The sequence below is a fragment of the Lepidochelys kempii genome, chromosome 1 (assembly GCF_965140265.1).
Source record: "Lepidochelys kempii isolate rLepKem1 chromosome 1, rLepKem1.hap2, whole genome shotgun sequence".
In the NCBI taxonomy this organism is placed as follows: domain Eukaryota; kingdom Metazoa; phylum Chordata; order Testudines; family Cheloniidae; genus Lepidochelys; species Lepidochelys kempii.
The window spans coordinates 322,238,920-322,251,023 of record NC_133256.1 but is presented as its reverse complement, the minus strand read 5'-3'; the positions used below and the strand labels follow the sequence as shown (position 1 = coordinate 322,251,023).

The 12,104-nt window shown below is 45.2% G+C and overlaps 1 protein-coding gene across 11 annotated transcripts in view; it reads left to right on the top strand.

Moving 5' to 3' along the window:
- Positions 1–2,735: 2,735 nt before the first annotated feature.
- Positions 2,736–12,104, top strand: part of KIF21A (kinesin family member 21A) — a 173,803-nt gene continuing 164,434 nt past the window's right edge. For all 11 annotated transcript variants that reach the window (XM_073328412.1, XM_073328411.1, XM_073328416.1 and 8 more), the window contains exon 1: positions 2,736–3,094. In XM_073328412.1, coding sequence (XP_073184513.1) covers positions 3,051–3,094 — 44 coding nt within the window. In that variant the 5' untranslated portion in view covers positions 2,736–3,050. The remainder of the gene's footprint in view (positions 3,095–12,104) is intronic.

The following is a 12,104-nucleotide window of genomic DNA, read 5'->3' as shown; positions in this document are numbered from 1 at the left end:
ATTAATTCCAAAACCACCTCTAGTGACACTTCAATCTGACAATTCCTCAGATTTGTCACCTACAAAGGACGGCTCAGGTTTGGGAATCTCCCTAACATCCTCAGCTGTGAAGACTGAAGCAAAGAATTCATTTAGTTTCTCCGCGATGACTTTGTCTTTTTAAGTGCTCCTTTTTGTATCTCGATCGTCCAGGGGCCCCACTGGTGGTTTAGCAGGCTTCCTGCTTCTGATGTACTTAAAAAACATTGTTACCTTTTTAGTTTTTGGTTAGCTCTTCTTCAAACTCCTTTTTGGCTTTTCTTATTACATTTTTACACTTAATTTGGCAGTGTTTATGCTCCTTTCTATTTACCTCACTAGGATTTGACTTCCACTTTTTAAAAGATGCCTTTTTATCTCTCACTGCTTCTTTTACATGGTTGTTAAGCCACGGTGGCTCTTTTAGTTTTTACTATTTTTTTTCAATTTGGGGTATACATTTAAGTTGAGCCTCTATTATGGTGTCTTTGAATAGTGTCCATGCAACTTTCAGGGATTTCACTCTAGTCACTGTACCTTTTAATTTCTGTTTAATTAACCTCCTCATTTTTGCATAGTTCCCCTTTCTGAAATTTAAATGCCACAGTGTTGGGCTGTTGAGGTGGTGTTCCCACCACAGGAATGTTAAATGTTGTTATATTATGGTCACTATTTCCAAGTGGTCCTGTTATAGTTACCTCTTGGACCAGATCCTGCGCTCCACTCAGGACTAGATCGAGAGTTGCCTCTCCCCTTGTGGGTTCCTGTACCAGCTGCTCTAAGAAGCACTTATGTAAAGTGTCAAGAAATTTTGTCTCTGCATTTATTTCTGAGGTGACATGTACCCAGTCAATATGGGGATAATTGAAATCCCCCACTATTACTGAGTTATTTATTTTGATAGCCTCTCTAATCTCCCTTAGCATTTCATTGTCACTATCACTGTCCTGGTCAGGTGGTTGATAATAGATCTCTACTGTTATATTCTTATTAGAGCATGGAATTACTATCCATAGAGATTCTATGGAACATGTGGATTCATTTAAGATTTGTATTTCATTTGATTCTACATTTTCTTTCACATAGTGCCACTTGTGCCCCCCCACCCCTGCACAACCTGTTCTGTCCTTCGGATATATTTTGTACCCTGGAATGATTGTGTCCCATTGATTTGTCCTCAATCCACCAGGTTTCTGTGATGCCTATTATATCAATATCCTCCTTTAACAGGAGGCACTCTAGTTCACCCATCTTATTATTTAGACTTCTAGCATTTGTGTACAATCACTTTAAAAACTTGTCACTGTCTGCCCTTTTCTGCTGTGTCTATGTGAATATTTCTCATCTGACCTGGCCCATACTTTTTCCTGACTAAAACCTAGAGAATCTCCAGCAATAGACTCTCCTCCTGTTAATTGTTCTTTCCTTCTCTATTAGCTAATCTACAATAATTTAAAAACCCCTAAATTATGAATCTTCCACAACTCCCTCAAGAGACTGTTCCACAGCCTAATGCAATCCACTTTCAAGAACCTTTTGCTGCTATTCAGTCTAAATATTCACTTTCTTAAACATATATTAAAAGAGGGGTTAGAAGTGAGACACCTGCCCAGGGACATCAGATCTAGGGAATGGTCTGTGGCTAAAGCACAGACAGCCCTGGGGAGATTCAGGTTCTACTTCTGTCTCTGCCGCATATTCTCTGGGTGACTTTAGGTTTATCTTCTCTGCGCCTTAGTCAGTTTCTCCATCTTTGGGTACATAATACATACTTCACAGGAATATTAAGGGGCCTGTCATTAATATTTGTAAAATGCTGGGCGATCTTAGTATAGAACATTTTATAAAGTTAAAGGAAAGATAATACAATATTTTATGTAGCAACTTGCAGTCAAACAATATTCCTAAGGAAAAAATAGCAAAGGAAAAGTGAGGAGGTTTAAGCCCCAAAGAAATAATTCAGTACTGCTTTAGTAGACTGAGATTTCTTCAGAGTAGGGGATTTGTTCCTGTAAAGAGTCAGATGTAGCTAGAGCCCCACTCCTGCAATCAGCTCTGTGGGAAAGGAGTTTTCCTGCACTGATCTGATTGTAAGATTGAGGCTTGAGTATGCACATTTTTCATAGACTAAAAACCTTGCCTATCATTACAAATTCAAAAATGGGCCTATTCTGATGGAAAATCCTACTCAAGAACGTGACTTGTTTCAAGCAAAACCCTGCCTCTTTCCTAGCGGGGCTGCTGTTGGCATCAGAAATTAGCGTCCTCCCCCATACGTTTCCAAATGTCAAAACCAGGCAGTTTGTTAAAGCTGGGAGAAGAGTGGTGGGCAACTTCTGAACCAATTTGCCAGACAAAACAAAGCCGGGGAGCGCGGCAGGGCTCTGGCACGCTGCAGATGATGACATAGGGGCAATGCAGAACACGCAGTGCTCTGGAGTAAAAACCCAGCTCGTTCTGCCCTAGGGAGGGGAAGAAATAAGTGGAAGTGGCTTTTCTTTGGGGGGGGGGGAGAACAGGCTCAGCAGGGGCTGAAGCTCGTCCACCCCGGCTGGAAAGCCTGGACAAGCTCGGGGAGGGGAGGGGAGGGGAGGGGAGGGGAGGGGGGGGGCAGGGCGTGCTTCGCCAGCGGCGGCAGGCAGCGCCCGGCGCGGAGCCGCTCTCCGCCCTGGCAGCGCAGGCGGGGGGGAGGGAGGAGTGGCCTGGTTACGCATTGCGGCTGGAGAGAACCTGAGGCGGCCGGGAGAGGAGCTGCCGGCGCCGCTGCTGTCAGTGCGGTGGGGGCGGGAGCCAGGCTGGGCTGCAGAGGGAGCCGCTCGCTTCTCCGCAGCCAGAGCGCGCTCGCTGGGCTCGGGCGCCTCTCTGCCCGGGGGGCGCGGGACCCTCCCGGCGCGGCCGCGGTGCTACCTACTCAGCCAGGCACCTAAAATGGCTGGAGCGCGGAGGTGAGCGCGGCAGCCCCGCGCCCCGGCTCGGAGAGGCGGGCGGAACGAGCCTCTGTTTGCCGCCGCCGCCCCCCCGCGCTCCACGCCATGTCGGCGGGGCAGGACGAGAGCTCGGTGCGGGTCGCTGTCAGGTGAGGGCGCCGGGGTCGCTGCGCCGCGGCCGGGGGCCCGGGGGCGGGCAGGACCCCCGGGCAGCGCGGTGGTTGTGTGTGTGTGTGTGTGTGTGTGTGTGTGTGTGTGTGGTGGGGGGGGGGCTCGCCGCGCCTGACGGGGGAGGGTCACAGGTGGACTTGGGACCTTCCGGCCTGGAGCGGTGCGGGCAGGTGGCTGCTGGTGTCCGGGGCGGCGTGAACCCAGCGCCCCGCGAGGCCTGGGGCAGGCCGCCGCCTGTCAAAGCTGGGGCCGGCTCTGGGGAGCCCCCCACGGGGGCACTCTTCTCTCCGCCCCACCCCACTCACTGACCACCCCGCAGCGGCGTGTGAAGCCGGCTTGGTGCGTTGGAGTGAATGGGGGTCCTGCTGAAAGCTCCTGCCTGAGACATCTGTGAAGGGAGTGAATACATGTTGAGCGTAGATTTCAAACATCGTGACTCTGAGCAGGGTTTCTATACAATAGAAGAACCAGGGGGTATTTTCCATACTGTATGCAATATCTTGAATGACGTTCCGGTGACTGCATGGTCATGAATATTCTGGACTGGACACACTACGGTCACGGTATCCGGGAGTAAAAAACAAGAGTATTCTACTCATGGAAAATTGCAACATCATTTTCCTGCATGAAATATTAATGAAGTATTTACAATAGAACAAGTGTATCAGCTTCTTTGATGTTAATCTCTCTAATTGAGTGTTTCCCAGGAATGGTTGAAAATTAAGAAAAAATCGTGTTCCTCTCACAAAATTTGAAACCACTGACTAATTCAGTAAGATTTAAACATCTGCATACAAACAATCTAATCCTGCAAACCCTTACTCATGAGTGCTTTCTACTAACATAACCTCTGCGACTTCAGTGGTGCTATTTGCATCAGTAATGCTTTCAGGATTAGACTCTAAAATTCTAGTATTTTAGGATGGCAAAGGCCTCAATCCTGGGAAGACCTGTGCAAGTCTTGAAGTTCATGTACTGTGAAAGTCCCATTGACTTTAATGAGACTATTCAGTGCATGAAGTTAAGTACCTACAGAAGTGTTTACAGGACTGGGACATAAATGATTTTAAAATGTCAGCTGATTCAAATGACTCAATTCTTTTATCAGAGATAAAAATCTGTCAGTGAAACTGGATTTTAGGGCTGTTCTAAGATTATTTTGTTGCTTCAAAAGATTCTATAGTAGTTCAATAATTGTTTCTTAAATTGTCTTAAGGTATCGGTTACTTCTTTCCTTCAAGCTTTTTGGGGGGAGGGATAGCTCAGTGGTTTGAGCATTGCCTGCTAAACCCAGGGTTGTGAGTTCAATCCTTGAGGGGGCCATTTAGGGATCTGGGGCAAAAATTGGGGATTGGTCCTGCTTTGAGCAGGGGGTTGGACTAGATGACCTCCTAAGGTCCCTTCCAACCCTGATATTCTATGATTCAAAATCTTTATGTAGTCCTTGTACAGGTGCTCTTTTAGTTTTGGACTATGCAAGCTGTCAGTTGGGTTTGAGTTATATGAAATAATTATACTGAATGATGAAATGAATTCTTCATTGTGTATTATGTTGGAGCTGGAGCATAATGTATAGGACTTTAAAAGCTCCATTTCTGTCACTGGATATTCAGATCCCTAATGTTCATTAGTTTGGACAAGGGCCAAATTGTAGGATGCAAAGGATGGATCCAAAGTATCCCAAGAGATGTAGAAGCAGCACTGTTACTGGGTGCTGATTGTAGATATATAGGTGGGGGCCATTGGATGACACTTTTATTAAATGCAGAGGCAAGCCCACAAACAATGAAATATGATGGATGCTGTACCAGTGTTTCTCAGACTTTATCGCACTGTGATCCCCTTCTGACAACCTAAATTACTATACGAGCCCAGGAAGGGGGATTTGGCGGAGGGGCCCAAAGCCAAGGCTCAAGGGCTTTAACCATGGGGGTGGGGGGCGAGTGGCTATAACCTGAGCCCCGCCACCCAGGGCTGAAGCTGAAGCCTGAGTCCTGCTGCCTAGGGATGAAGCCTTCAGCCCCGGACCCCAGGAAGTCTAATGCCAGCCCTGGCAACCCCATTAAAATGGGGTCATGACCCACTTGGGGTCCCGACCCACAGTTGGAGAACTGCTGCATCAGTTTTAAAATCAATATCTCAATTACAGTAGTGTTTTCTGTTAGGAGAAATTCTTCCTGTTAACTTGAGCAAATTGTCATTTGTTGAAATGCTTTGCTTGGAAAAGACTGAAAAGAGATATTCTATTCTGTAAGCAGGATGTTTCTATAAACAAAAGTAATTCAGAGGTGTAATCTTAAAAAACAGGATGTGTTGAAACAACTGCTTCACCTTTAAACAAAAATATTTCATATGTTGTTTTGAGAAGGTATTTTTCTGGTGCAGGATAGCAGATTTTTTATGTGTAGTTTTTGTAGCTAAGAGCTAAACAAAGCATTCTGGTACCAATGGATTTGTATTTGCAGACATTTGACAAATAGGATAGAAAAATATATGGTGAGCAGGCTAGTAAAAGTGAATTAAAAATAGGCAACTGAATTAAAGGCTTCTTTTGTGGCTCTGGGATCAATTTTAAATACTACGAAGTATATTCTCAAAATATAATCAGCAACCATCTTAATCCTCCAAATCTCAGTGCAGTTTGATAATGAGGGATTACACCCATCTTCCTTTCTACCTACATCCCTTGGAGGGTTAACTCTTCATGCACCAGATTTATCTCTCTGCTCTTAAGATTTCTAAGAGAAGCCATTCTGATCCAGGTTTTTTGAATGGACACAATACCAGTAACAATGTACAGAGCTTCATTTTAAGTTCTCATTTCAGTGTTTTGAAAGAAGAGTATTTCAGCTAATGACAGTACTTGCTCAATTTTGCAGGGACAGTGTGACTTCAATGGGTTTCAGTTGACTTTGAGGATCTGCATTGGTGCAGCAAATTGGAGAATTAGGGCCTTAATTAGTTTTATGAATGTTTCCGTGACTGCTTGCTTTGTCATGGTACCATATATATTCCTAAATGGGATGATAGCAAAGGTAAGGTCTTTAAAGGGCATATTTGCATTGAAGCTGGTGCAGAAAAGAACATGACTGGTACAGAGTAAACATCGGTATTCCCAAACTTTTGTACTGGTGACCCCGTTCACGTAGCAAGCCTCTGAGTGTGACCCCCTTTATAAATTAAAAAACACATTTTTATCTATTAAACACCATTATAAGTGCTGGACGAAAAGTGGAGTTTGAGGTGGAGGCTGAGAGCTCGCAATCCCCCCCCCCCATGTAATAACCTCACAACCCCCTGAGGGGTCCCAACCCCAAGTTTGAGAACCCGTGCTCTATACTTTTTGGATGTAATGTAAAGTAAAATGTTTAGTAAACCGTTTTTCCAGACCTACTAATGAAATAAAGTGAAGTATAACATGCTGTAGTGTGATGGAAAATGATCTTTTCTTTCCAATTATCACCACCCTTAAGCTATTCTCTTGCACACTAATTGCTTCAGAGTTTTTTGCATAATTATTGGGTAGTGAATGATGTACCAGATATTCCAGTTTTAGTGAAGCATGAGACCTGCAAGTATTTTGGCAGATAATCTAATAACTAATGTTAAACTCTGCAATCCAGAAAAATTCTTTCACTATTGTCAGCCTCCACTGAAAGAGGCTGATTTACAATTTTGATGATTATGTGCAACTTTCACAAAGAGCTTTGCTTTTAGTCTGTGTGACCATGACTGTGTACAATTGTCAGACATGCTTGTTTTCCGTTAAAAATCAGAAAGTCCCCATTATAATCTAATCATATGACTATTTTTAAATGTAAAAACTACCTTTTTGTGACAGTGGAACTGCTATAGTGCATTTTTTGAATGCCCTTCTCATGTGTGAAAATTAATCTGCTTTGTTTTCTATGCAGAGTAAGCTATGAAATTCATAATGTTTTCATGATGGAAGAAAGATTTGCCCAATATGGATTTCTCAAAGAAAAAAAGAGGCACTGTGGTTATATATAACCAAATTACTGAAAACAAGCATTTAAGACAAATCTTAACTTAACTTTTTCTGTTTGGCCCCAAGTGCCATTGTTATCTAATCAAAGTGACATAGTGTATGGCAGTTACTAACTGGGTACCTAGTTTCATTCAGTTTCAGGAATGCTGCTGAAGCCTAGCTGACTAGGAGTGAACAAACAGATTATTTAGATAATATGCATATTTTGAACTGGTTCATTGGTGTACTATTGATTAACACTGTTACCAAGATAAAGTCATGTGTCTCTAACATCCTTTATAAGAATATTGGTCATTAATTTTTTTAAAATCTCTCTCTAACCTTCATTTTACAACAAAGTGCTTTTCCCACTTTTCCATAGGGTTCTCCCCCCCCCCTTTCTTTCTTTCGGAGGGAAGCATTTCATCCCAATATTTCTGTGCAGGGGATATGCCAAATGCTTTTAATGCTACTCCCTACCATTTTCTTTTCCTCCTGCTGTTGTTTTTACCCAGTATCCTTTTTCTTTTCCCTTCAGTTCACATCCAAATTCTCTTCTCCCTGCTAGATACCACCCCAGTCCATCACACCCACCCCCTCTTTTTTCCTCTTTCACCCACCCATCTAACTGTGTCTAGTATCTGTGGGGTTTACTGGGAGTAATTCCCCTCCCCGCCCCCCATTCTCGGTGGAGCTGCTCTCAGCCTCTCTTCTGGCAACTGTGCTCAGAGCAGGAAATGCAGAGAATTGTTTTTCATGGAGAAGAGGGAGTTAATTCCCTTTGGGTATGTCTAGACAGCAAAGAATAACCCGAGACTCTACAACCCTGCGGGGTGAGGGGGTCCCAGAGCTCAGGCTCCAGCCTGAGCTGGAAGTCTGCACAACAAGGAAACAACCCCACAGCCCACGCCTGAGTTGGCTGGCACAGGCCAGCGGTGGGTTTCTCTTTGCTGTGTAGATATACCCTTTGTGGCCCAGGAGCCTATTTCCATCACTATCAGCAAGGGGAAAAGCAAGTCACTTCCACAGAGAGTAGCAAGCAGCACGCTGTCTGGCCCCACTCATCCTTGACATGGAAGATAAAAAGAAACTAATAGAGGGGAGTGACCTAGTTAGACTGGGGCGGGGGGGGAGGTGCAGAGAAGGGGAAGCTGCAGTATATCAAGCGAGAGATTACTAAGGCACGGACAAGAACTTTTGTGGTAGGAATGAAAAGGGAGGACAGGATTTGGTGAGAGTTTAGAGATGGGGTAGGGAGAAGAGGAAAGATATCATGAGGTTGCAGGGAGAACAGAGGAGGTGAGACCAGTGATGGGGAAAAGAAGGGATTTGTATGATGTATACTGAATTTCTAATCATGGTAGGAAATCTAAGAGGAGGCATCAAAGGCGTACTGGGCAGAAATAGGAGGTTGGGAATTGATGGATAGGTTTGGGAGCTATTGCTGTAGAGAGGATAGTTGAAACCATGAGTATGATGAAGCCTCTTGGAGGAAGAGTGTAAACATGAAGAGGAGAGGGCTGGGAACAGCTGTGGGGATGGGGAAGGATGAAGACCCTCCCAAGGAAATGTGGCATAAGTGGTTGAAAAGGTTTGAAGAGAAACAAGAAGGCGTAGAACAAGCTTGAGCAGAAGAGTGTACTACTTTGAAACTGGCATTAAATTGAGGAAGATTTGCAGAGACAAAAGGACTTCAACTTGACCAGGAGGTGGTGATTAGTAACCCTGGTGACTTGAAACAAGAGAGCCAATTGAGTGAGGGATGGGAACTCTTGGTGGGTATCATCATTTTTGGTTTTTGATGATATCAGTAGGACCTTGGTCATTGGAGAAGTAGGTGGGGGAGAGGACTGAAGCTGTTGGAGAGGAGGGGGACTGCAGAGCTGATGGAAGTTTACTTGGCTGCTGGATTTTTCTGTGGCATTCAAAAGACCTGTAAGCCCTAATTCTTGCCTCTCCCCAACAAATATCAAATAAATTGGCTGAAGAGGAGAAAGATAACAGAAGAAAAAGAAATGCAGCTATATTTGTGGCAAGATGTGATTTGAAGCACTCTTGCTTGCAGCTGTTCTACTCCTGTCTTGTCCTACACTTGATATCAGTCAGCCCATTCATGTAGTAAAGAGAAGCATGTATATAAGGGGTTGCAAGATGGTAGCCTTTCAGCTGTACATTGTAAATTTACATAATCTCTTCAGGGACCTTGACTTCATACTCTGCCTATACAGCGCTGTAGCATGGTCTGTTGGTCTGCCGAGCTGCTGGGGGGTGCCAGGGAGCTACTGCCTTGCCGAAAGACCCTGGTCATACCTCTCTGTCAATGGGGAATTAGTGGAGGGAGGCGGGACATCACAGTTGGCATGACAACAGAGCACCGGCAAGAGTCCGTGGCATGCCCCTCAGGCAGGGGAGCGCCGGCCAGAGTCCTTAGCACTTTATCAGGGTTCTGCCACCTGAGGTAGGGTGGCAGGGGAAGGCAGGCCCACCCGACTCCACTGCGTTCCAGCCCAGGGCCCTGACAGTGGCAAGAGTAGAGGGTCCCGCCACTGGGTCAGTGGGGATCCATCTGCAACATGCTGACCGGACACCAACTCACCACACTGTCCAATTCCACCCCTGGGCTACTTCCTACCTGGTCTCTCAAGTGGTTCCCTTTGGTTCCTCCAACTCATTGGGGTATTCAGCTGCTGGTATCCCCGGTAGCTCCAGCTCAGCATCAGGCTTGGGTCGCTGCCTGGCTCCACCAGTTCCTCGGGGTACTTTGCAGCCGGCAGTTCTGGTTACCTGAGTCCCTCCTCTGGGTCAGGTTTCCCCTGGTCCAGGGCATCCCCTGGTTTGGCAGCAGGGTCCACAGGGAGTAGCCTGTGTCCATCTCCCTCACTGGGCTAAGGGCCTCGCCTTTTGTACTTCCTGTTCCACCCCTCCCCTTCCTGGGGGTGGAGTAAGCTTGGCCTGGCTCTGCCCACTCAGGTGCTGAGGGTGACTCCTCACTCTCTGGTTTGGAGGGAGACCACACAGGCACCCTACAAGCACCAAGCATACATGTACTGTGTAAACTGTCCTGCAAGGAGATAAACAATAGAAATGAACAGTACTGACTTTCTTTTTATCTGATAATCTTTATTAATTAGTGACATTCATATGTGGCTACAACCCACGATTTCTTAGCAAAAATTGCACCCACTGGTTGGCAGGAATGAAATTCAGTAGTCTCAATAAATATGCCTGTAGTATGTACATCTAAAGGCAGAAATATATCCACCAATGTCAAGTATCAGCAAGTACTACTTAGGGGAGGGAGGGGTGGGTGGGTGTGGGTGGGTGTGTGTGTGTGTAAAAAAGAAGAACCACACAATAAGAAAATATTGACTCATAACATTATTCATTCTTTTTCTTTTCTGTAAGCTCTGCTGTCTCTCCTTGCTTTCAAGAGGGAGTATTTAATATTGATTTTTTGCATCCAAGAGCTTATGCTATCATGAAAATACTTAAGTGTAAAAAACCTCCCCAAACATTATAATACACCCACCAACATATTTGCATTTTAGCACAAAAAATGCACACCACCATCTGCACCAAATTTAACAGTCATGTTTTACCCCATGAAAATTGATCATCCATTAGTTACATTGCTTGGGGCATGCGGAAATCTATCGTCATGCTTTGCTGTGAAATTAACATGAACTCGCTCTCGGACTGAGGGACAGGAAATAATAGTTTGACTTTTCTCCTTTTATGACTTCCGCAGCTAAAGTTGGATCATATTTTTTATTTGCATGTGATGCACACACTCAGCAGTGTCTGTTCCTTCGTTTCTCTTGAAGTGTATTTTTAGGGTGAGATTTTAAAGTTCCTAAGGGAGTTAGTGGAGTTGTGTGACCTAAGTGCCTTTGAATATCTCACCCTTCCTTAATACTGTTCTCTATATTTTTATTTTCTGAGGAATATTAGCATTTTTATTTATTGCTCCAAATACTACTTTACTAGTATACTGTCCACTTCAGACTTCGTTTCTGAATTTTTGCTTACCACCTGTAAATTGTTGAATAGCTAAACAGTAACTTCTGTTAAGAATTTGTGAAGCAAGTGTATTTGCATTCCTTTCCCCCATACCTCACCCTCTTTGCTTTTAGGATATTTTATCGTGACTGGGATGTCGCTACTCACCGGTCAGCAGTGCCTCCTTGTGGCTCCTCCGGGGAATTAGCTCTGCCACCTAGTCTGATACCCCTTCCTGCAGTTACTCTATCCATCAGTACTCAGTGGCCTCTCATGCACTAGAAGCAGCAGCCCTGTCCTCTTCATACCTTAGCCCTCCAGCTAAGTCATATGGAAGTTCTCCCCTCTTCTAGGGTATTGGAAGTACTTTGAGGCAAACTGTCCTAGATAGTCCATTCCCTGCTGCCTGGTCTGTGCTGCTCCCCTAGTGGCTGCTAGGGGAACCTCAGCCCGCTTGCTACACCAGGATCCAGTCCAGGGAACCTCAGCCCAGCAGTTCTGGGCTTTACTCTTCCAGCCCTCATTACCCCTTCTCTGGATTGTTTCCTACTCTCCCCTTACACCTTCCTCCATGTATCAGGGAGTGCAGGTTTCCTCCCCCAGCCTGACATCTTTCTCTCTTTATAGATCCTGCTCCTCTTGCCCCCCACTCACCCCTCTGCCACCCAGCTGGACTTCATTTGCAGTTAGGCCCTAGCACTCCCTTGGTTTCCTCCAGTGGCAGCCTAAGGTTCAATGACCTAATTTCCCTTCAGGCCTTGTGTGGGGTGGACACCCTGTCGCATTTATGTATAGCTGTTGCTATACATTCAGAGATGTTCACTGGTGTTCTGGCTTTTATATCAGGCTGCCCCAATAGTAAACAGGCATGACAGGAAAAGGTGAGCTGCTTTGGGTGCACTTTCATCAACTGCTGAAAAGGTTTAGTCTGTCTGTGCTGGCAGGGCTCTTGCAGCAGTGAATTCTTTCTTTGGTAGTACAGCACCTTTCTAAATACTTGG